This window comes from Podarcis raffonei, chromosome 10, assembly GCF_027172205.1.
Source record: "Podarcis raffonei isolate rPodRaf1 chromosome 10, rPodRaf1.pri, whole genome shotgun sequence".
Taxonomy (NCBI): domain Eukaryota; kingdom Metazoa; phylum Chordata; class Lepidosauria; order Squamata; family Lacertidae; genus Podarcis; species Podarcis raffonei.
In genome coordinates, this window is record NC_070611.1 from 61387191 (window position 1) to 61412607 (window position 25417).

At 45.8% G+C, this 25417-nt stretch overlaps 1 protein-coding gene across 5 annotated transcripts in view; it reads right to left on the reverse strand.

The window, feature by feature from the left end:
• LMO3 (LIM domain only 3) overlaps positions 1-12713 on the reverse strand; it is a 95246-nt gene extending 82533 nt beyond the window's left edge. Inside the window, exon 1 of one of the 5 annotated variants that reach the window (XM_053404555.1) lies at positions 12109-12713. Coding sequence is in view for 1 of the 5 variants with exons in the window: in XM_053404552.1 (XP_053260527.1) it covers positions 6414-6726 (313 nt within the window). In the remaining 4 variants the exon portion in view is untranslated. Of the gene's footprint in view, positions 1-6413; positions 6849-7256; positions 7373-7691; positions 7971-8081; positions 8311-12108 lie in introns of those variants that run through there. The other 4 variants (XM_053404557.1, XM_053404556.1, XM_053404554.1 and 1 more) reach the window with 4 other exon arrangements.
• Positions 12714-25417: the final 12704 nt, after the last annotated feature.

Consider the following 25417-nt stretch of genomic DNA (forward strand, 5'->3'; position numbering starts at 1 on the left):
GGAACCGGGCTTTCTTTCACCTGGGTCAAAGACTCGGTTTGGCACACACACACACACCTCAGCACATTTGTTCTTAAAGGCACACATTGCATAAAAAGGAGGCAAGATTTTATTTGTCAATGTTTCTGTTACAGCAGGGCAGCTTCCAGAGGCTTCAGCTGAACTCAAGATTTGCACTTGAAGGTTTAGAAATGTCAAGAACCAGTTTCCCCAAAAGTTTTGAAGCTTAACGAGTTCCTCCATGTTTAATTGGCTTTAAAAATAACAACCCGACTTCAGTAGCCTAAAACACGGCCAATTCTGAGAAAGAAGAAAAAGAAAGGTTGCTCATGTTTGTTGTTTAAAAGAGGCTGGAGAAAAGAGAGTCTCTCCAAACAGTAGAATTGTGTGTCCAGCACAGAGAGTAAATAGCTGGCAGGCTGGAAGCCTCAATGGCGCCCCTCTGGAGTCTTCACCTGGGACAAAAGTCCTGGCTCTTCCCCCCAGCTATGGCACTGACTTGGGGAGTACTTTTCGAGGAGCAAACCTATGGAACAGAACCTTGGACTGAGAACAGTCAGCAGGGGTTGCCTGGCAATTTGGCAGACACCCTGCAGCTGAAGGAACTATTTTTTTTTCTTAAGGAGAAGTGGAGCCGGATGCAGAATAGTCAAGATCCACATTGCAGATGAGGTCATGCTACACAGCATTTGACGCGCTTTCTATTGAATGCGGTGGCTGGAAAAGTGATAAAGAGGTTTACCTCTATTTGCTGCTTGCTTGCAAGAGGTGAGAAACACCTCATTAGCACCAACCTCTACATATTGTGCCTCTTTAGAAACCAGGGTTCCCATAGTCTTACCAAACGGCAGCGGGCAATGGCAGAAGCAGCATTTTTTTTTTACCTTAAGCATCGCCTCAGCCAGATGCAGGCAGCATCTATCATCAGAGAAGCAGGCATGGGAATTTGAAGATCGAACAAGCAATGCTTGGCTCAGAACCGCAGGTAGAAAACAGCCGTTTTGTGGAGAAATGCAACAAAGGCGTTAAGGATAAAAAGTAGGGTTCTGCCCAGGCAACCACAAAAGGATTCCCTTCAGTCAAAAAGCCACAGTGTCAGGAAATGGGGATACCAAAGTGTCACACCCAAATTTTTAAGTCCTGCTAAGGATGCGGGTGGCGCTGTGGATTAAACCACAGAGCCTAGGACTTGCCAATCAGAAGGTTGGTCATTCGAATCCCCGTGACGAGGTGAGCTCCTGTTGCTCAGTCCCTGCTCCTGCCAACCTAGCAGTTCGAAAGCACGTCAAAGTGCTAGTAGATAAATAGGTACCGCTCCGGCGGGAAGGTAAACGGCGTTTCCGTGTGCTGCTCTGGTTCGCCAGAAGCGCTTAGTCATGCTAGCCACATGACCTGGAAGCTGTACGCCGGCTCCCTCGGCCAATAAAGCGAGATGAGTGCCGCAACCCCAGAGTCGGCCACGACTGGACCTAATGGTCAGGGGTCCCTTTACTTTTAAGCATCGCAAACATTCCTTAGTCGAGGGATAACCAAGACGGTGGACTCCAGAGTTTTTGGACTTCAACTCCCTGCAGCCCCAGCCAGCTTTGTCAGGGTTTGTGGGAGTTGTGGTCCATTAGCTTCTGGAGGGTCCCTTGTTGGCTATGCTTTCCTTAATTCTATTATACAGCTATAGGAGACACTGCCGCCGATCCTGTTCCCCAGCAAGACACATCTAGTGCATATACATGACAGCAACTCATTCACAAAAACCCCAAACCTAAGGAGTGCCTAACACTTATGTAGCACATTCTAAGCATAGCTGTCAATGTTTCCCTTTTCTTGCAAGGAATCCTATTCAGAATAAGGGAATTTCCCTTTTAAAAAAAAGGAAAGCGTTGACAGCTATGATTCTAAGTGTTCAAATAACTTTCTACATCCTCGATGCTGCGAGATGTGTCAATATTATTCTCATAATGTGGGATCGAACCGAGAGATAGTGACTTGTCTTAAGGCCATGCAGCAACTCAGGTAAGCCCAAGGATTTTGACTCATGGGATTAGCCCCTAAAGCTATACTGGGATACGAATATAGTTGCATACGAATATAGCTCATCTTTTGAGGTTGTGCAGAAACTTTCCCTCCAATTTCTTTAAACAAACAAACAAAAAACCCTCTCCCCAAAATATGCTTCCATTTTTCTGTTTCACTGCAGGTCCTTTCAGAATTTCAGTGGGTGCAAGGTTGAGGCAGGGGGTGACGTGCGAGTTTTATTTCCATTAAACACTTCCCCAGTCCTCTGCCCATACTCTCCCCCAGCTGCCTATGCGTCCTTATCTGGAAATGTCCCAGGAGAGGAGTAGTCTCGTGGCATCTCCCTGGTTTCCAATCTGAAGCTCATGAAAATGGCTACTGAGTTCCCGAGAACGGTCATAGCTCCTGAACTGAAAATTGCATGCAGAAGGTCCCAGGTTCAAATCCCGCCATCTCCCGCTAAGGCTGGGAGAGGAACCCTACCTGAAACCCTGGAAGAGCCAGTCAGAGACCATACTGAGCAAGCTGGACTAATGGTCTGGCTCACTATAAGGCAGCTTCCTTTGAGATCAGCAGGCTCACTGATCTTGAGCAAGGGAAGTTCTTCTTTCACTTAAAAGCAAAACAAAAAACCTTCCCACGCTAATTTCTTTAAAACTAAAAACACTTTCCTTCAAAACAAAAAACAGCAGCAGCTGTTAGGTGCATGGCAAAGAGCCTCCCAGCATTCCAGCGCTTACTGCAAAGTCCAGCCAAGGAGGTCATTAGGCTTTCAGGAAGCCAGAGCATCCAAGAAGCCGGCAGAGTATTTGTAGAATGAAAGATTCACATCAACACTCCCATGTGAAATGAAAGTTACATACAACAACAACAAAATGCCTCCTCCATGAGGATCTCACAGTGGAACAGGTTCCCATGGAAGGTTGTGGACTCTCCTTCCTGGGAGGTTTTTAAGCAGAGGTTGGATGGCTATTTGTCATAGATGCTTTAGTTGAGATTCCTGCAGTTGCAAGGGGCTAGACTAGATGTCTCTGGGGGTCCCTTCCAACTCTGATTCTCACCAAATTTCCCCTCTCCCTTTTGATGTTTTTCAGATGCAGCCGCTTTTCATATTAATTTATCAAGAACAGGGGTGGGGGTGGGATACAACGCAGAATATTTTTTTTGGCACAGCACTACTTTAGACAGCCATTCTTGCCATATTAGATGAATGCAAAGGAAACCCACAAAGGAAAAAATCCGACGCAAAAAAAAGCAATACCCAACCCAACTTTCAGTTTAGGAAGTGGCATGTGCTAAATCAAAGCCAGGTTTCTCTGAAGACTATAGCAAACCACTGGCCATCTTTTTTATAAGTAGAGCTGTGGTTTTGACATTAATACAGTCACAGCTCAATAGCCTGCCAAGTTTTCAAATGAGAAATAGTCACCTTAGACTTGCTTGGCTTAAGGTGGAGGTTTTGCCGATTAAGACAATTCTGTTGCCCAACACAGCCTTTCCCCCCCCATTCACTACACTCTCAATTTTGGATTCGCAGTACAAGGAAGCCTGAAACTTCTGCCCATCCTATAGGGCTCAAGACTCGCTGCACCAGTTTGTGGTTGGGAATGAGGTGCATGAAACCATCACATAAACTAGGATGCTCTGCTGATGTTGCAGGCAATGCGCTGGGCATGCAGATTAAAGCTTTTTGTTAAGATTCCTACAGGTAAGTCTTTCAAGCCCATTGATCTCAATGGTCACTTTAAGCACAAACTCCTGCTGAAATCAGGAGGATGGGGTGGGGGTGGAGGTGGTTTACATATAATGCACGAGAATGCCAAAAAGAAAATATTGACTTGTCTCCAATTGCTTGGGCATCAAAAATGAGCAAGCATTGAACTCTGCTCCATAGCTTAATCCTTCCGTCTTAAAACACTTGTCAACTTTGCCGCAAATGTTATTTAAGGCAACTGAACTATGGCTGTTTCCTTCACCCCAGTAGCATCATTAGGAATAAAGTTCACACCATGTTTACTGCATACAATATTTCCACATGAAGCATAACCCTACAGAAATTTACATCTGGTATTTTTAAAAGCAATGGGACATTTAGAAGGACACTTCGGAGTCAGCATGTACGGTAAGTGACCAAGGCTTGCTCTAGAGGCAAAACTATACAGTTTCTGCTAGATACCTCCTAAGTACCTAAACAATCCTATGCATGTTTATTTAAAAGTAAGTCATATTGATTTAGGCGGTACTTGCTCCAAAGTTTAAAAAATAATTCGGTTGTATCCACTGTGAACACAACCGAAGCTAAGATGCTACAACTTAAAAATGGAAGAGCAACAATGTAGCCATGCTGGACCATAGGAAGAAGAAGAAGAAGAATCGAAGTCCACTTGAGGGAAATGGCAAAGCAATACATTTATCAGGCCAGCCAGTTGCCATAATGTTAACCAAGTAGTGTGCAAGCTTTCGAGTTCACCAGAACACTTCATCAGGCAAGACAGTAAACAAAACAAGTTGTTCGCCATCTAGCCAGAGGAACAGCAGTTTGCTTGCAACAGTTTGGCCTAATGAAGGTGTTTTCCCACTATGGATTTCTTACATTATGTTCAGACTACACGCGAACAACAGAAATATCAAAGTTTTGTGGTTAGGGGAAGTACCAATCAAAAGCAATAAAGCAACCGTTCAGAGCTCCCTCCACAACACACAATTATTCAGAGAGGTTTGGGATGAAGGGGCGGAGGCCTATTTTGAAGAAAGGCATTTTGATAAATAAACAAAGACTTTACTCCCAGCAGCTCAGGAGTCAGTCATTCAGGTCGACTGTGCTTGGAAATTTTCCTTCTGCCCCCGAGGCCCCTGCTACTTCTGAGTTGTTTGACAGTTTAAGGGAAAGCATAATTAAAAAAGAGAGATGCACAAATAATAGCCTGTGCAGCATGGTGATCAGGAAGAAGCAGGGGCCATTTCATTTTAAAAACTCTGGTGAGCTTTTAATTGCCTGGATCGCATTGTGAGCCAGCCTAACGCTCGATTGCTTCCATTGTGGTCTCTTGTTCTCTGCTATTCATACACACACAGAGGGCGAGATTCTGTAGTTCATACAACAAAAGTAACTGCAACTCCTTAGCACCCGGGAACATCACCACCACCTTAAATCACTCCTACGTTGCACTTTAATTGTTCCCTCCCCACAAACTATTATTATTATTTTATATATATATATATATATATATATATATATATATATATATATATATTGCAACAGCACCGTTGAAGCGAGAGGCTGAGGAAAGTGTTCTAACTTATTTGTGAGTGGCAGGGGGGAAAGACAGGCAGCAGCCCCACAGCTGGGAGAACCAATTCAGAAGAAAGAATCTGGCAACTGCCAAGACGACAAAAGGTTTCATTCTGCCTCTCTTTAGCGCTGCCCCCTCCTTCCCCCAACTTGTCATGATCGTCTAAATTTCTGAGAGCTAGTTGGGGGCCTAAGAGCTTCCCTGTAACCCTTCTTAAAGAGCTGGGAGGTTGGACAAGGGCCAACACCTCTACACCCCTCCCCAAGATGTAGAGGAAGAGGATATTTTCTTCCTAAAGTCCCTTACCCATATACCCTTTTAAATACACAATATTTCCTCCTCCTATCCTCTCTTTCCCTCTCCCCCTCCAACCTCACCTCTCCCAATTCAATGTGGTGCTGCTGGAAGCCAATTTTTATTCTCTCAGCCCCCACCTCCTTTCTTCCAATGCAGCTGTAAGACTCAGAGAGATACTGACATTTTTCCACTCTTATCAGTTTAATTACAGTTACCATGGCAGCAAAGTGCTAGTGGTTGGCAAAGGCCAACAAGAGATTTGCAAGAGTGAGCTCAATTTTGATGCAGTTCACATGCAAAATAAAAAAAATAAAAAAGCCACGACAGAGGAAACACTCTCTTTAACAACAAAGAAGCCCCCCCCCCCCGTGCAATGTTAGCTACAAGCCAGGCGCCTCTAATTTCTCTGCCCACCCCTGCAAAGCCACAAGAAGGATGGCGTGTGGGCTGGCTTTTGTTATGTTGTTTTGTTTTACAGCGGAAGGGGGACTTGGGGGGGGGTGGAAAGGAGCAAAGTGTTTCGCAGCTTTCTGCGGTCGCTTCACCTAAAGTAAAGTAAATAAATAACTGGCTTAAAAATAAAATATGAAAGCCTTCGCCTACCCAACCAAGCGGCAGCGCGCATTTCATAACACAAGCTGAAGTCAGGGGGGAAAGGCATTACCCCCTCCATGCCCCAAAATCTCCTCCTCCTCCTCTCCAAAACATCCAGACTGAAAATGCACGTCTGCTCAACGCTCGTCAAGGTAAGGGAGGAGAGATAATATCTATTTAAGAAAAGAGCAACGAAACAATCGATGGCAACCTTACCGAAACTTTTCTCCTTTTTCTGCATGAGTTGATTTAAGGACTCTCGGGTAGCTCCTTCGCATTGAGCAAAGCAAGAAGCGGCAAGTGTGTTTGTGTGTGTGTGTGTGTGTCCGTGTCCCTCCCCGTAGTTTGGGTCAAGTGGAAGAGGTTTGCGTTGAAAGCGAAGAGAGAACAGGGCTATTGTGCAGAGCACTTTGGAAAGGGGGTGGAGGGATGGCGGGTGGGGGAAGAGACTGCTGGAAAAAGCGACACCTCTACCAACACACACGGCAGGCACTTGCAAGCGGGCGAGATTATGCACACGCACACACATCTATCTTTGCAATGGTGGTGGCGATCTACAAAGAGCCACATGCGTCCCTAACTCTATCCGCCCCCGCGGTCTTCTTTTTAAGCTCGGCGGTAACAAATGGATTTGATTAAACCGTCACATGCAGCGTTTGCACAAGCCTGTCTCGGGCTCTAAGGCAGAGAAGGGGTGGCCGGGCGGGGGGGGGGGAAGAGACCGAGAGGAGAAATGCACCATCACAAGAAAAAGAGGGCTAGATATCACAATTGCCCATCGGATTGGTCCCGTCTCTCCCCCCCCCCCAACCTCTTTCCTCATTTTCGGCCAAGGCTGCACCGAGTAGAGAAAACCCATGCGCAAAAGGTGGCCTTTCTCCCACTAAAAATTGCAGGGCGCTTAGGGTTAAAAGACAGGACCCCCCCTCCCCCTCCCTCCCTTCAAGCTTCATTAGAAATAAAACCGAGGGGAGCAAGGAAGAAAAGAAAAGGGATCCGATTCTTAGGAGGAGGAGGAGGAGGAGGAGGAGGAAAGGGAGAGATGAAGTCGGTTCTCACCATCGCGTTTCACGCTCGCGCTGTTAGGCAACCAGGAGCGCGCCAGCCGGATTTGGCGACGCGGTTCAAGGGAAAGGGCGAGCGGGCGTTTGCTCTCGTTTCATTGTTTAACTTCGCCTGCGCTTCTTGCTCGCCAGCCCTCCAATCGCGCCGCTCTTTCGCCTCCTGCAGCCCCCGATCTCGCATCTCTCTCTCGTCATCATAAAAATAAGGAAAACCTCCCCTGATTTAAACACACAGGCACGCACACGCCGCGGGAAAAAGAGCGAGGAGCTGGGGAGCCCCAAGTTGCGGAGCAGAGAGAAGACGGGAAAGAGTCGAGGAGGAGGAGCAGGATCCCGACTTTATGAGGGCGGGGGGAAAGAACAGGACCCCCCCCAAAAAAAAATCTGCCCCCGGGGCCAAGCTGGCGTGGACACCGCTGCCTCAACTTACCTTCTCAATTAAAAGCAAGGCAAGGTGAGTTCAAGAAACCCCGGCGCTGCTCTGGATGGAGCTGGTTCTTCCTTTCGGGAAGGTCAGAAAGGAGCATTGTTTGCAGACAGGAAAGAAAAGTAATAAGGGAAAGGAGGACGGGAGGGTTGGATGGCAAGGACGCGATTGCCTGTCTCTGGCTTTTATTAGTATTGGTATTATTAATAATAATCATGAAGTCCTCACGGAGCCGCCAAGTTAATTGGGTTGGCCTCGGCAGAGCTACAGGTGTCCTCCTACCTAGAAAGAGAGATTTGGAAAGGCATCGGTGGATCTCCGGAGTCCAGGGCTTTATTTCCTCCACCCCCACCCCCTAACCAACCCCCCACCCCCGTTTAAAAGGCAACTTACCTAAAGCAGCGTGCTTGGAGCCGAGCTGTAGGAAGTCAGAGGCTGTATCAACTGCAGGACGCAATCCCTTAACCAGCCAGACATAATACAGCAAAGGGGGAAAGGTCACTCTTGTTATTAGGGAGACAGCCAAGCGCCGCTTGCGCGCTTGCAAAAGCGAGAGAGAGAGAGCGTGTGAACGTGCGAGCTCGAAGCTGCGGCTCGTGGCCGGTTTCAGGCTATTTACCGCGACTCTCTCATATGTGCCCCCTCCTATCTTTCTCGTCCCCCCTCCTCCCCCTTTCCCTCCTCCCTCCCTCCCTCCCTCTCTCCAACGCGCCCCCCCTCCCCTCGATCTGCGGCTCTGCAACAACCTCCCTCTCGCAAAGTGCAAAGCAGCCGGGAGACAGATTGGGCTTTGTCGCTAATTTCCCAGGGTGAAAATTTACAAGCCTGCGAGTTCAAGTCAGCGGGAGGGTGGAATGGAAAAGAAAAGCATATGCATATGCTAGACATGAGCAGCGGGGACAGCGGCAGCCGGCGAGCGACCCACCGGCTCACGCGCAAAGTGACCTCTGGCGCAGAGAGAGCAACTCCGCGCTGCCCAACCGAAGCGCAGCTTTAACCTGTGAAGAAGCCTCTGGTTTGAATTTGCTTCCCAGTAAGCATTCATAGGATCCGGCTGCAGGGCTCTAACGCCCCCTGACCCCCCCCTCCCCATCGGGCTGGCTGGTTTTCTTCTGTCCTAAGTGGGTGAGCAAAACGTCTCGGCTCACCCAGTTTTAAACACCATTTCCGCAACGTCTGCAGACCTCAGCACCCATGCATGGTCACACACACTGCTTTCTTACTCTCGAGAAAAAATGAGAATGTGGCCGGAGAGGAGTAGTGGTGGGAAGCGGGGGGGGGGGAGGATTAGAGTGGCGCTTTCAGGACCGTTATGTGAGAAGAAAGTCTTCCTTTTCGTGCGCAACAAAACTTTTCCGCGCTAACTGTGGAACTGCCAATAGCGCGCTTTTACAGAAGTGCGGACAAAAGACCGCACTTTGACCTCCAGTTTCCTCTGCATTTTGACACTTGCACAAACAGTAGATCCCACTGCACGTGGTTTGAAAGCCTGTATTGGGCCGAGCTAAAGGATCCTTTCAATTTTTCTTTTTTCCTTTTTTTTTAGGGTGGGGGAGATAAAGGGGTGTGACAGAGATGCGTTCTACCATTCCTCTCCATGCTCCATCGAACCAAAGCAAAGGCACTTTACTTGGGAGTCAGTCCCGATGAACTTACTCCTGAGTAAGCATGTACTATAGGAAGGCTCTTGCCCCAGACTGCTGCCCTGAGCAAAGGCGCATCACAGAGGCACTGGAGACAATAGAGGTGTTTAAATGACAAACTGCAATCAGATGTTGATTCCTTACCCCCCACCCTCAAAAACATAGGATATTAAATATTTGTCAGCTGCCGTGCCTTAATATCTTGCCTTTTTCAGGCTTGAGCCTACTTATTGTGTAAATAACTACCACCATCTCAGAACCCCCGGCATCTTCTATTTTTTAAGAGTCAAACCCACAGCTGGTAGAGAAGGGGGGAGAGGGGGGTAAAAACCGATTAAGAATTTGTGAATGCAGTTTGCAGACTTCAAAGTGTTCCTCTGTTGTCTGCCATTAGGAGCCTCACACTAAGATTGTCACAAAGCCTCTTTTTTTTTTAAGATGTCAGCTTAGAATTCCCCATCCTTTAAAAAAAATGAATGACACCTATTATTAGAGAGGGTGCTTTCAAGACCCCCAAGAAAAGCTTTTAAGGCCTTGGAGAGATTTGACATCCTTCCTTCACTCTCTTCTCTTTCCCCTCTTCCTCCCCCTCCCGATAATCCAGCAATTCTGATCAGAATAATAATAATAATTAAAGCCAAAGCAGAGGTGCAATGTGTCTTCTCTTGAAGGCACACACTTAACTCCTGGGTTTTCTGCCCCCCCCCCCCCGCGCCTCTGCCTAGGACAGTTCTTCATTTAATTTAGCAAGCTGGCACTCATGCTCAAGCGCTGCGAAACCCAAAGTGCACTCTGATCCAGGAACGCGCGCGCGTGGATGTGTGTGTGTGTGCGCGCGCCCCCCCAAAAGCAGCACGCCCCCCCCACACGCTTCCTGTTGATCCGATTTGCACAAGTGACGAGGGAGAGGCGGTAGCCGAGACCTGATACCCGGTTCCCTTTCAGGCAAGAGGGCGAGTTTTCATCCCAGCCTGGAACCCTCCAGACCGCCTCTGTTTACGCGCTGCATCTACAAACACCCCGCCTGCCCCTCTCTGAAGTGACCCAGCAAAGTGTGCGCGCGCGTTCTCTCTCTCTCATTCTCTCTCTCTCAGCCAACGCATTCAAGATGAGGGGGAGGAGAGAGAGAGAGACGGAGAGGTTATGTGTGAAGAAAGGGAGAAATAAAATCAGAACAAATGGTACAGCTAATGAGGACAATTAAATTAATTATGTTAAAGGAGATGAAATTCTCTCGCGCGCTCTTTTCTCTCCCCTCTGCCCGTTCCTCCTCCTCTCCTTCTCTCTCTCTCTCTCTCTCTCTCTCTCTCTCCACCCCCCCGCCATGATCTGTTACCCCTCGCTGGCAACGGCGCCTCCGTAATTCATGGCAACTGATTAGTGCATCTATGCAAATCTTTGTTTAAATCATTCAACTAATTAAATGATGGGATTATTCCTCTGCCTACGGTGACATCATGCGCAGTAATTAGTACTCTATTTGGACTGTGGCAATAAGATACCCGGTGTCAACACCATCCTGCAATAGACATTAAGCACTTTGTCACTTTTGGCGTTGTGTGTGTGCGTGTGCGCGCGTGTAACAAACAGCTCCGCATCTAATTGCAATCGTTCCCTCTTTCTCCCCGCTCCCACTCCACCAATCAAGGGATCTTTTTAAAATAAAAAGAGAGGGGGGGGGGGAGTTGGTGAGTAATATGCCAAACCACATGTGTAAAGGAATAAAATAGAATAGTTAACATTCAGCTCCACGCCATTCATTTCCCCCTAAAATGTAATGATAATTAGATGGGTCATAAAATGCTCTTCTTTTCATTATGACTGATGAAATGCATTAAAGCTGACAGGGTATTACCTGACAGTAATTAGGTTTTGTCATGAATTAAATTATTTGAAAGCAGGCTCTTTCCCCAATCATGCAATTTACAGCAAGAAAATTATATATATATATATATATATATATATATGCGCGCTATAACAAAATAAAAAGAGGGGAATGAAGGAGGCTATAGCAAAATAAGAAGGGAGTAAGAAGAGGAAAAGCAGTTTCTCCCTCTTTCTTCAGAATCATATGAATTATTCACACACAAGTAAGGGGTGGGTGGGGAGAAGGAAGAGGGGAGAAAAGTGAAGACGAAGTGGTTTATTACTTTAAAAAGCACTTTGCACAGATGTGATCGGTAGTGTTGTGTCGGAGATGAAAAACCAAAGTACCCAAGGTGTGTGTGTGTGAGGGGGGAGGGCGAGAAGAGGAGGCAGAGATGCAGGCGAGAGCAAAGTGATCTAGTTGAAGAAGAGAGGCACGCCGACTCTGGGGCGAGGAGGACCAGAAACCCTCCTCAGCTCCGCTGCTTTCGGGCTCTCCCCTCCGCTTCCAGCTCTGCCGTTTCCAAATACCTCAAACCGGGATCGCCACAGAAACAGGATTTGTCGGTATTGTTTACTTCCTCACGTTCTTAAAGACTCAAACCCAGACGGACAAAAAACACATTCCTTTCGGTTCCCTCCCTCCGTCCAGTGTAGTTACAGATGGAGGCCGGACACACAGTGAAACATCACAATCTTTATTTTTCTTCCCCCTAAAATGTTTCAAAACCATCACCAACAACTAGGGTCCTTTTTCTTTTACCCTCCTTGCTGGAGGATCTCTCCACACATCTTCCTTTTTTCCGCTTTCCTTTTTTTTAAATGCACGTACAATTTTGCAAGGTAGTGTTATTTAAAAAGGATGTTAAGATTTTCTTTTTAAAAAGAGAGAGAGAGAGAGAAAGACTTACCTTTGTGCAAGAGAAGCCTTCTGCAGGAAAAAATAATAACGTAAAATAATTCTTCCAAGTTTCACAGCTTGGACACTTTTGTCCTTTTAAAAAAAAAGTCACCTGCCAATTCTTGAAATTAAAATTTTCCCCTCCCCTCTGATCAGTAATATTTTTGTACAGTCCCAGAGAGAGATGCCCGTTGTGATGTACACCTCTTATTGTGGAGCAAAAAGACAATGAACATGCAGGAGGGAGAAAATAAGATACCAAATCCTGGTGGGGTTTTTTTTCCTCTTTAAGAAAAAATAGATGCACGCACCCCCTCAGTTGAAGTGCAAAAAACTATACTTGATCACCACATCTCCCCTTCTTCTCCCCCACTTGAGTTCCAGTAGCATCAAATGGGAGCAAAATCCCAGATTTTTTCCGCTTTGCTGCTGCCTGCTTTCTTTCTTTCCTCCCCCCCTTTCCTTACTTTCTTCCCCAGCTGAGCGCAAGACCTGAACGGGCCAGCTCTCCTCCTTCAGTATTTAAACACCTCCACCAGGTCCCTAGTTAGCAGCTCTCTTTGGCTCATCCAAGAAGCTGACAAGTACGGTTAGAGGAGGCTGTACATGTTGCTCTAATGGACCTCATTAAGTTCTACTTACAGATGTTCTCTTAACATAATTGATCTGCGGTGAGTTGAGAGGACTGCAGCTTATTCCCTAGCCCCCAATTATGGTTGGGTAATTAGATCCCCAACCTCCAATTTTTCACATTCACCCTTCTAACATCCCAAAATATCAAAGTATCTCTTTCTCACCAAAGCTCCCTTCCCTCCCCTTACCGGACTCCACTCCACTCACTGTATTGACAGTTAGATCTACGCTAACCTTTGTAGTGACGCCAGTTTTAATGGTGCATTCAGTCCATTGACAGAACTCTGGATTTTTCCCCCTCCTCCCTTCCTTCCTTCGCTCTCCTTTCCTCCTCCTCCTCCTCCTCCTCCTCCTCTTCTTCTCCTTCTTCTTCCCCCCTTTTTTTAACCCTCAGAAACAAAAGGGTAAAAGAAAAAAAAATATCTAGCTTGTATAGTTTGTACTTTTGATAAAAGGTTTCGCTGATGGGCTTTGGCAGTAGAGGTTCTTTTCTAATGTCTTTTTATCTGAATTAATTCCTCAGATGAAAACTTTAAGGAACAATGAAGAAGAGAGGTATTGCTCTGAACCGGTGAGAAGGGTGGGGGGGAGGGAAAAATTACACAGCACACCTGGGACAGATGAAGCCAAACTAGTGCTTTTATAATGCCAATCAGCGGGGCTGTTATCATCCCTCTAATTAGGAAAGCAGCCTAAAACAGAGAGCACTTGGGGAAATGGTAATGTTATGGTTTTGCACTTAAAAGGGGAGACATTTCCTACACTGTAAGAATCCAGGATTGGGGCTGACAAGTCCTTTAATTAATGGGCAGGATTCCCCGTGTGTGCACGTTGGGAGTGCATGTTTCAATTCATAAAAGTGGACAAAGGGGGATATTTGGGGAGAAAGGGGGGGCGAGCAACTGTGTCTGTGTGTGTGTGTAAAGCACAGGGGGGAGGGGGGAAGAGTCCATTAGTTTTGAAGGAGAACAGAGTTCACAAGCTACCTTTATTTTAACCCCCAAAGGATTACACACAGAGCTGCAGTGAGCTGTTTGCCAACGGATTTGAAAGCTACAGTGGGGGGAGAAAAAGCCCAAGGCCATCAGGCAAACAAAAAGTTTGGGAGAGAGAGCACATTTGGAATCTGAGAATGCTGCCTCCTCCTCGCTTCTGATCTCTCACTTTCCTTTTGGAAGCTGCCTTTGCTTTCTACGGAAACTGGGCCCAAGCTAGCCCAGTAGAGGGGGCTCATGGGACCAAATCTGTGGCAGGCAACTTCTGCGCCGGGTTGCTGAAATGCTCCATTTTCTTTCCAAGTGATGGGCTAATCTGCATTACTTTCACACAAGACGCGTGGCTTTGTGCCGTGGAGACTGGTTGTCTGAACAGGCTGTCGTGAGCAAAAATATATCGCAAGTTGGCAGCGCCATGACAGCCTGTCTGGAATTGGATTGAGCCAAGGCACAGAACAAATTGCACCTTATCCCTTGTGCATTGTGATTCGGGCAGCTTTAGAGATGTGGGTAAAGCAAGCTGGACCAAAATGGGGAAACGTCCGCTACATGCAGGCAAGTCTAGTGAACTGGCCTTCACACAACCCGTTTGGTCTTTGATTTCAGACCCCCACTGCCCCAGTGCTGTTTGAACTGGTTGTTTGACTGCGCATGTCTTGCACCTCCAGTCTGATCCTGAGCATTTGGTGTGCAGCAGGGAGTCAGCTGCAGGTGGCGGGCTTTGGAGTACCAGTGAAGGGCAGCCAATTGCCAATTATTTAGCTTATTATTACAATGTCCCCCCCCCCTAAAATCACCATGGCAACTCGCTTTGGATTGCCTGGCTCAAGCGCCAACATTTCATGGTCCTTTTCTGATCAAAGGAAGCTGTCTTCTACCAAGTCAGAACATGGTTCCATCTACCTTGATATTGTATATAGTGACTAGCAACAGCTCTCCAGGGTTTTAGGCATGGGAGCATTCCAAGTCATCTGTGGAGATGCTTGGGATTGAACGTGCGACCTTCTACATGCAAAGCAGATGCTCTAACGCTGCACTATAGTCCTTTCCTAAATACAACTCTTTGAGGTTGCAAGGGCAGGCTGATAGTCTTGGAACCAACCAATGTGTTGAATAAACCAAAAACACACCCCATATTCATAGAATTGTAGAACTGTAGAGTTGGAAGAGACCCCAAGGGTGGAGTCCAACCCACTGCAATGCAAGAATCTAAACTAAAGTATTCCTGACAGATGGCCATCTAATCTCTGCTTAAAAACCTCAAATGAAGGAAAGTCTGCAACCTCCCTAGGGAGTCTGTTCCACTGTCAAACAGCTCTTGCTGTCAGAAAGTTCTTCCTGATGTTTAGTTAGAGTCTCTTGTAATTTGAAGCCATTTATTTGTGCCTTACTCTCCAGAGCAGGAGAAAACAAGCTTGCTCCATCTTATATCTGATAGCCCTTCAGATATTTGGAGATGACTATCATATCTCCTCTCTGTTTTCTCTTTTCCAGACTAAACATAGCCAACTCCCTCAACTGTTCCTCATAAGGTTTGGTTCCATACCCTTGATCATATTGGCTGCCCTCTTCTGCACATGTTCCAGTTTGTCAATATCCTTCTTAAATTATGGCATCTAGAACTGGACACAGTATTCCAGGTGTGGTCTGGCCAAGGCAGAATAGAGCAGTGCTATTACTTCCCTCGATTGGAACACTATACTTCTGCTGATGAAGCCTAGAATAGCATTAGCTAGTTTTGCTGCTGCATCACACTGTTGACTCTTGTTAAGCTTGTGATCTACTAAGACCCCTAGATCCTTTTCACATGTACTGCTAGTAAGCCAGGTGTCCCCATCCTACATTTGTGTATCTGATTCTTGCTGCCTAAGTGCAGAACCATATTTGAAGTTGGCTACCATATCTCCCCTCAGTCTCCTCTTCTCCAGGCTAAACATACCCAGCTCCTTCAACCGTTCCTCATAAGGCTTGTTTTCCAGACCCTGGATCATCTTGGTTGCCATCCTCTGCACATGTTCCAGCTTGTCAACATCCTTCTTAAATTGTGGTACCCAGAACTGGACACAGCATTCCAGGTGTGGTCTGACCATTCTTAGAGGCTTACGCCATCTCTAATTCTGCATCTTTCATTAGATATATGGTACCTTCTGCATTGTACTTTGTACTGGAACATCACCATACAAATGTACTTGTTTGGCCAACAGCGTTTAACCCTTAGAACATAGGATGCTGCCTTATTCCAGACTGTTTGCTCATCTTGTCCAGTAATTGTCTGCTATTCCTACTGGCAGAAACTCTTCAGGGCATTTCCCATCACATGTTACACAGGAATACAAGTCAGACGCCACTCGTCTAGCTAGCTCAGTGTTGGCTACAATGACCAGCAATGGCTCTCATTGGTTCCAGACAGTCCCAGCCCAAAGTGGAGGTGCTGGGCACTTGAACCTGGGACCTTCTGCATGCAAGGCACATGTCCTACCACTGAGCTGTGGTCCTTCCTGAAATACGCCCACTGAGTTAAACCAGCTTGATTCCCAAGTAAATGTATTTAGGATTGGAAACCTGAATTCTTTTCCCCCACCCCCATAATATACTTCACTATTGGTGGGGCAGGGGATCAGTCCTCTGGACTCTCAAGCAAGCGCTATCCAGGATTGTAAACCAAGTTGATGGGGAAAGCTCAAAGGGGCCAGATGGAGAACTGCAAACTTCTTTTCTGGGAGGGCTCCTGCCCCCAGCGCACAGTTATCAAATATAACTCTCCCCATCATGCTAGGAAGTGCCTTCTCTACTCTGTCTCTGCCTTTCACTTCTTGATCTCTCTGCTCCGCACAATCGCATCTTATTTATTTATTGCATTTATTAGTCGCCCTGTGACAAAAAATTCTCAGGGCGACGAACAACGTGAAAATAATTCAACACACACACACACAAAATGCAATAAAAACACCGATCATATAACAGCACGGAATACAACACAGCCACAAATAACAGACCAGAGATTAAAACAAATTCAGCCAAAGTCATAACATCAAAAGAATGAATACCACCAAAAAAAATCACAATGGGATAGTTTTATTATCTATTTTAATTATGGATGTGTACATTTTAATGTTCTGATGGGTTTGTTTTATTATCCATTTTACTTATGGATGATTATTGTTTGTGTTAACTGGTTTTTATACTTTGTAATCTGCTTCGAAGCCTCTTTTGTATCAAGCAGTATATAAATTAATTAATAACAATAGTAAGTAATAATCTTTATGGGGTTTAAAGCACAACATTGTACCATTGTGAATGCTAACAGTAAGTTGTTAAAACTGTAAACCTGTTAAGAAACACATTTTTAAAGGCCTTGGATTTCATTTTTTTCTTGAAAAGGGTTTTCACCCGGTATCAAAGAAATAGAAAAGTATACGCCAGGTATATACTCTTGGGGGAAGTGTTCCATAACCATAGAGCCACCACCAAACAGCCCCACTCCTTCATGGTCACCCTCCATAGCCTGACTCGAGAGGACACTCAGATGAGGGCCTCAAATGAACTGATGACCACAGGGCCATAGAATAAGAGCTGATCCTTCAGGTGCCAGGCTCCCAAGCTGTGATTTACAACCTGCCCTTTGAAGTGAGCCCAGACATGGACTGGGAACCAATGAAGATGACAAAAGCATTGATGTGATATAGGGATGGGGGACTTCAGTCCTGGGTATAGGTATAGATATCTTTATTTGGCCATTGGGACTCTCCCTAAGCCCCCACCCTCACCCCCCCACCTCCAGTGCTGTTCTGCACTCTCTTCAAATGCCTTTGCCTGACCGGAATGTGTCCTTGAACCGTAATCATGTCTCTTGCTCACCTGGGTGAAGGAGGGAAGGGTGTTGGTGTTCAGCAACCCCTGACCTTTAAGTGGTTTGGATGTAGTCTACTGTAGAAAGGTAAGAGTTGCACCTGTTGCTCTGTCCACTTTTGCCTCTGGTCTCACCTGTCACTCGCCTGTGGCCCCCAGAAAGTTCCTTGTGATGGAATGTGGCCCTTGGATTGAAAGGGATTCCTTACCCCTGGTGTAATTTGTTTGTACTGGTGGGAAAGTTTCTAAGCACAATAGGAGAAGAATTGTATATGCCTCAGCTCCTTGGATGAAGAGGGGAACAAAAAATAATAAAGAAATGTGCAGTGTGTGTATGTGTATGTGTATGTGTATATATATATATATATATATATATATATATATATATATATATATATAATATCTTATCTTATGTAATTGTGTACTTCAGAGTAGACCCCACTGAACTCAATGGAACCTCTTCATCAGAAAGTGTGCGTAGGATTGCAGACGTAACTGCAGATTTAACTAAGAACCAGCCACAGTTCTGCAGTGCATCTGAACTCAGAGAACTGTGGTTTGTTCTTACTGGGGGTGGTTGAAGAATTTGATAAATTCCAGTAGAACAGACATGATTTGTACCTTCCAGACTTACTTACCCATTGTTTTCCATGCTTCCTGAATGTTCTGATGCACTTCTTGCCTCTTCATTTTGAGGTAAAAGGCTTAAAAGTACATAGTAAGTGCAAATTTTCATATAGATTCCCCACCTTAAATTGCAGATCAATGCAGAAACTTGTTGGGATAGAGTAATGTTCGTGGGGAAGTCTCACAGTTTGGACATAGAACTAGGGATGGAGGAATCAATCCCAGTTTTACTCAGAGTAGACCCATGGAAATAATGGACCTAACTTAGTCATGTTCATTACTTTCATTGTGTCTACTTAGTTGACTACCATCCAAAGTTTGTTACAACAAACTAGAATCAAGCTGTGGTTTCAGATCCTCTGTTGCTATAGAACTTTAGAATCATAAAGTTTGGATGCTACAAGGAACCATGGTTTGTTCTTAAACTGAAAGCTTTCATTCTTCTTTAAATGCAAGAGAAGAGGGTAGGAGGGGGGCTGCATGTCATGCAATTCTCAGGTACACCATGACTCAGTCGCAAGAGCGTAAACCACTTTTTTTTTTTGCATGTGATTGTCTGAACCAGAGTTTTGCAGACTTTTCAGAGGACTTCTCTGTCATTGTTTCTTCTGTTTCTAATTTCCTTTGGCATGCATTTTTGGTGAGCTGTCTGCAGACCTTAGAAAAGGAGAATAGCCATGTTTTAAACAGCAACATGTCTGTGTTGTTAATGCGTGTACGTGGGCACACACTAAGTGCATCTGGGCAGAAAAACCACACACAACAAGTTTCAGCTCTCATTTAGAAACTGCCAAGTTACAACAAACAGCTGAAGAAAGGAGTGGTGAAGCTTATAATGGCAGCCGCGAGTGACCTCTTACTGCAAAGAAATACAGACAATAACAGTTTACTGAACAGCTGAAAGCTATTCCTAATGAATTGAACAAACTTATCCTGAAGGGGGAGAGTTAAGAGAGCTCATGAAAAACATGGCTCTGAGAAATTACAGTGAACAACTAAACTTTAAAACACTACCAATTTTCTAAATGGCCTTTTCACATGCATTCGCAATCGCTACTCCTCTCTCACATGCTTACGAGGAATCAAAGGAGATGTTTCTTGTTCTTTGGGATAAATGATAATTTTGAGTCTCAAGCAAACAAAGCAATTGGGGTAATGACACCACACCCCCGCCACACCTACGTGCTCTCTCGAAATTAGAATAATAGGGTTCATCTTATCCGTCTTGCCTTGGAAGCGAGCCCTGTTGAGCAAATTTGCGTTCGGCAGTGCGCTATTCTTCTCTTCTCTGAGTAGTTCAAAAGAAGGGTTTTTTTCCACAGAGAAATGGCAACCGGATTGGCCTCTCCCCCTCTCCAAGAGCCTATTCTCTGCAATGATTCCTTTCATCCAGAACTGGCCTATGCAACTTAATTACTCATCACAATACTTATATTCCGCCTTTCCTTGTGCAGTTCCAAAGCAGATAACTGAAATAATGAAAGACAGCAGAAGCAAACCAAGCCAACACAATTTTAAACAGGGTGTGTGTGTGCACGCGCGCGCTGAAAGGTGAGCAGTAAAGTCCAGCCTCTGCAAGCCAACTGCTGAACTGTAATGGATCATTTGGGAGAGTGAGGTGGTTGTTTCAGGTAGTGAGTGCTGGGGGCTTCCTCTTCTGTTGAGACTTACAGCTCACAGAGGAAGTGGGCAAGTCTAGTGTCTTCCAGGCAAGCACAAAAGCAAGGTCTTTCTAAGCAGACTTCAGGACCCTGGGCAGCACCCAGTGGGCCCTGGTGGTTCAGTCTTGCTTGGCTCACCAGGACAGAGAATCATCTGAGGCCTTACAGAGGCACGCAAACCCTTTTCTGCATTGAGTCTCAACTCCATGAAGTAAGCCAGTTGTTTTTTTTAAGGGTCCTTGCCTGCTTCTGTATCCTTTGACTTCTGTGAATACTAATAGATTCAGGGGTTGTTGGGGATTTGTCCCCTGAGTCCAAAGATGGTGACATGGCTGTGTTCTCCAGCTAGAGGAGCACAGGAGAAGCTACTGTAGACTCTGACATGGGGAATGTTCCCTAGACCTTTGAGTCCTTCTCAGAGTCTTGTTGGACCCCAGGATCAGGCCACTAGGAAATAGCTCCTACGCCTCCCACTCCCATTTTATGCAGTGCCATGCATGCATCAAAAAGAAAGATTTATAGAGCCTTGGATTGACTGCCTTGCATTGGTGAGCTGTGTCCAACCTATTTGGAGGGACTAGTGTTAATTCTGGTTAAGAGGGAACTCTGGTTGGCATTGGTGTATTGCTTAACTATGATGAAAGGGAGGAGATGTAGAACGTCATTAATCTCTGATCTGATCCTGATCTTCTTACTGTGCCTAGTGTTCCATTCATATTGGCCTGGTGACACAGTGTGATGGAGTTAAATTCTTTTACTTACAGGATGGCCAGACAGACAGGAAGAAGAATTGCTGGGGGAAGTTTCTTGTGATTGTTGTGACCACATTGTATACTCAACAAGTTGATTCCCCACCCCCTTTGGTCGAGAGTTACTCTTTCTTTGGTAATTATGTTTAGTGAATAAATTGCCTTTCATGTTAACTGCTGAGTTCCATTTTAAGTGCACGTTCCCATTTTCTGGCGTATCAAAGAGAATCTGTTGATTTTAATTGGGCTCTCCTTAGGCTCATGATCTGGCTTGCCAGACCAGGCTTTCAGAGCTCTCTTACCTGTAGTAAAAAGGGCTATGAAGCATGTGGTTCTAGCTGAAATTGTTCCACTAAGCCTTTCCAACAGCTAGGACTGTGCCTTGGCAGGAAAACCTAGTAGTTCCATGAGACCCAGTTTTTGGCAAATGGAGCCACGGATTTTCAAGGATCCATTGTGTTTTGTGTTGTGTTTGAACAAAGATGGGGATTTATTTGGCAGTTTCATTCAATTCCACGTTCCTGTGAAATTTCAGTTAAGGGGGTGCTTTATCTTGTATTATTATTGGCAAATTGTTAACATCACGATCGATTGTGAAATGCTCTTTATAAAAACCCAACAAAAGCATGCCAAAATATGCATGGCTGGCTGAAAATATTTTGCTGCAGAAGCAGAAAATCAAAATGGCACCTCCCCAACTGATTGATATGGGGCAGTAACATTATTTGAAATAAAATTCTGGGTGCAATAATGATTCTGTGCTGTGCGGTCATGCTCATTGTCATTCCGCACCAACCTCTGCTTGTTAATCTCATGGTTTACTCCAGGGACAGTGAATCTGGACTTCCAGATGATGTTTGACTCCAAATCCCATCAGCCCTAACCAGCATGGCCAACAGTCAGGAATGATGGGATTTGGAGTCCAACATTATGCACCAATTATTACAAGGAGCTTCCCATTTGATTTGGACAGTGGCTGCAGAAACCAGTTTTGAGAAAGTGAATAGTCTGGTTGTTAATAGTCCAGCGTGTGGATTTTTAAAATCTTGCATTACCTGTAATTGTGATGGCCAGTGCTTTCCGACTTGTCAATAACCACAGGAAGGGAAAGTGCTGTTGTGCTAAAGTTCCGCTTGCAGATTTTCCCCAGGCACCTGATTGGATACTGTGAAAACAGGATACTGGACTAGATGGGCCATTGTCTTGATCCAGCAGGATTCTTCTTCTGCTCATGGGCCTCATACCAGTGGATGTATGCAAAAGTGGATGTGGCCAGTCATACACCACTCTCCATCCAGGCAAGCAAAATTTAGTATCTCAATTCAAGAACACAGGTAAAACCATTAGAGGAGAGTCCAGGGTCAGTGAAGGATATGGGCCTGGAGGCTCTGGGCCTGGGCAGAGATCCAAGGGGCATAAAGAAATGCTTGGAAGGTGTCACATTTAGCTCCTGGTCCTGAGGTTCCTCACCCCTGGTCTACACTGACTATCCTGTGAATTCCAGTTACTTGGATGCAGATCAGTCCTGCTGCTAGAGAGTCTCAGATCCCACCTGAGTGGAGAGGTGGAACATTGAACCTGCAAGCTGCTACATGCTTTGCCCAGTGGTATAGCGTGGTGGGCCACAGGGTCAGTGGCCCTGGGCACAAAATCGTTAGGGGTGCAAAATTGCAACACCCTATGCTGCCTCAATACAGCTGAGTGCTTCCGTCATTGGGCTCTATTTAAAATGGCTTCTCCATGCGAACTAGGAAGTGACCTTGCCGGACAGTGTAATGACTCTTATTTTCTTATTTCTGTGGCTGTGATCTCATGTGTGATGTGGACGCCATTAGGCAGTTTAATTTGCATGCATCCCACACGGCCCTGGGGGCTGGCAACCCACCCCATGCCAAGGGCTCTGCCACTGAGCCACAGACTCCTATTTTCCCTACTTCATCGTTAAAGATGTTTAATTGTCCCTGAGGCTTTCTCACCCAGGGCTGACTGATCATCATGGCGGCAGCAGGTGAGTGGAGTATAAAATAGAACATCATGTTGCTCTGCAAGAAACAAAACCCTTCCACTTTCTAAGTCAGAACTGGTTCCTTCTATGCTGTACTAAAGAAGTTGTCAAAGAGATAAATAAATGTATGACTTTTCTTTAGGCACCTGAAGGCAACACTGTATTGTTATGCTTTTAATGTCTGATGTTCTGTGTTGTGGTTGTGGTGGTGGTAGTGTTTCTGGATATTGTGTTGGAGAATGGCTAGGGGAACCCAGCCAGATGGGCTGGGTGCAAAAAATAGATTAGAATTATGGAATTGTAGAGTTGGAAGAAGAAGAAGAGCATAAAGAAGGCTGATTGCCGAAGAATTGATGCTTTTGAATTATGGTGCTGGAGGAGACTTGAGAGTCCCATGGACTGCAAGAAGATCAAACCAATCCATTCTTAAGGAAATCAGCCCTGAGTGCTCACTGGAAGGACAGATCGTGAAGCTGAGGTCCAATACTTTGGCCACCTCATGAGAAGAGAAGACTGCCTGGAAAAGACCCTGATGTTGGGAAAGATGGAGGGCACAAGGAGAAGGGGATGACAGAGGATGAGATGGTTGGACAGTGTTCTTGAAGCTACCAGCATGAGTTTGACCAAAGTGCGGGAGGCAGTGGAAGACAGGAGTGCCTGGTGTGCTCTGGTCCATGGGGTCACGAAGAGTCGGACATGACTAAACGACTAAACAACAACAACAACAAGAGTTGGAAGGGACCACAAGCATCCAACCCCTACAGTGCAGGAATCTGTTGCCCAGCGAAGGGTTTGAACCCACATCCCTGAGATTCAGAATCTCATGCTCTACCGATGAAGCCGTATTATTATAAGTAGCATTTCCTGAGCTGTAGCTCAGTGGAAGAGCCACCTGCCTTGCATGCAAAAGGTCTCAGGATCAGTCCCCGGCATGCCCAGGTAAAGCTGAGACAGACCACTGCCTGAAATACTGGAGAGATGCTGCCAGTCAGTGCAGACCACATCAAGCTAGATGGACCAATATTCTGCCTGGGTGTAATGCAGCTTCCTTGTTTTATGCTCCGCATTTTAACAGCCCTTCTTGCGAGGCTACTTCTCCTCCCATTGATGTATGTCCCCTTTTCCTCGGCTCCGCACCTTTCTAATCTGATTCCACAACTTAAAAATCTTACGAAAATTATTTCCCTTCAGTGGTGTTCCGAGGTGTTTGTTTGCCTCTTATTTTTTATTATTAATATACATGTAACTGCGGGGGAGAAAAAGCCTGTGCTGATTCATAAAGTAGATATTCTGCTAGAAATCCCACGCTGCTGCCTGCATTTTCATAATTCTAAGTAGAGTGTTTATTTATTGAAATTTGTAACCCACTGAGGGCACATTAATCTCTGGGGGAAGGATGCACGGGGCGGGTGCCTGGTGGGGAGGGAGAAGAGCCTAGGTTTGGGAAAGGACAACATGCAGTGGTCTGCAGATAAGAGAGCGCTGATTAAAAGCATGCTCGACGCAACACTTTGGCGATAAAACTGAAATCCCTCTTGGAAATACATCCACTTAAAAGCATAATTCTCTGCATAAGTGGAACGCTTTAGGTCCTCTATCTGCACCCTCTAGATTACTCAAATAAAAGGGGCATTACCAGACTACTAGGGAGTGGGAGCCCTGCTCCTGACCCCATCCCCAAAATTGAGCAGGCTGCCTGGCCAACACCTTTAGATGCCCATGCATGAGTCCTGGGGTGGGGACCTTTTTCAGACCAAGGGCCACATTCCCATCTAGGAAACCTTCCGGGGGCCACATCCCAATAATGGGAGGGGCCAGAGGTGAAAGAGGACAGAGCAATGGATGCAAGTTTTCAGATCCTCCAAGTGTCCCTATTTTCCAGGGACAGTCCCGGATTTACAGAAGCCATCCCGGTTTCTGATTTGATCCCAGAATGATCTGCTTTTCCTGAGGATGTCCCTATTTTCATTGGAGAATTGTTGAAAGGTATGGAGTTATTTGACCTCCAAGAGAAGAAAACCTTTAGAAGACATCTGAAGGCAGCCTTGTATAGGGGAGTTTTTAAAGTTTCATGTTTTGTTGTGTTTTTATATATGTTGGAAGCTGCCCAGAGTGCAGCTCTGATGATGATGATGGAATAGGATGCCCCTATTTTCATTGGAGAAATGTTGGAGGGTATGAGTTTTACCTTTGTACAGTGGGCTAATTTATGCATATGCTCACACACCTCTCTCTCTCCTCCGTCCAAGCGAGCGAGAGGCATTATCAGAGTTGAAGGACACACTCCAGCCATGCAAAAACACCCAGGGATGGGATAAAGTAGAGCAGGTGAGTGGTGTGGCCTGTGGACAGTGCAGAAGAGCAGACTTGGCTCCCAGCCCTAAGGCTCCCCCCCCCCCGGTTTAAAATGTGGACGCACCCCACCCCCCAGCTATTCCTACTGCAACCAACCTTCTAATTCTCTCAGCAAACTCTCAGTGAAGTGTTTGCCACTGGAATGGGTGCACCAAGGGACTTCTCATATCTAGTGCTTCTGAAAGAAACAAACAAAAAAACCCACCCCTCCATTTAACGGCACCAAGGTTTCCGTAGTTAGCAGTGTGATCCCGTAGAAAACACGAGACTTCTAACTTTCCACAGTGCCCCTGTCAATTAAACAATAAACGGCAGAGTCTAACATATGGACCAGTCTCAGGAGGTAACTCTGGCATGCGTAATTAGCATGATTTGTCACCATGTAAGTTTCAGACTGTACAGTTTAATTAAAACAGGTAATGACAATGGGGCTATATATTCTAAT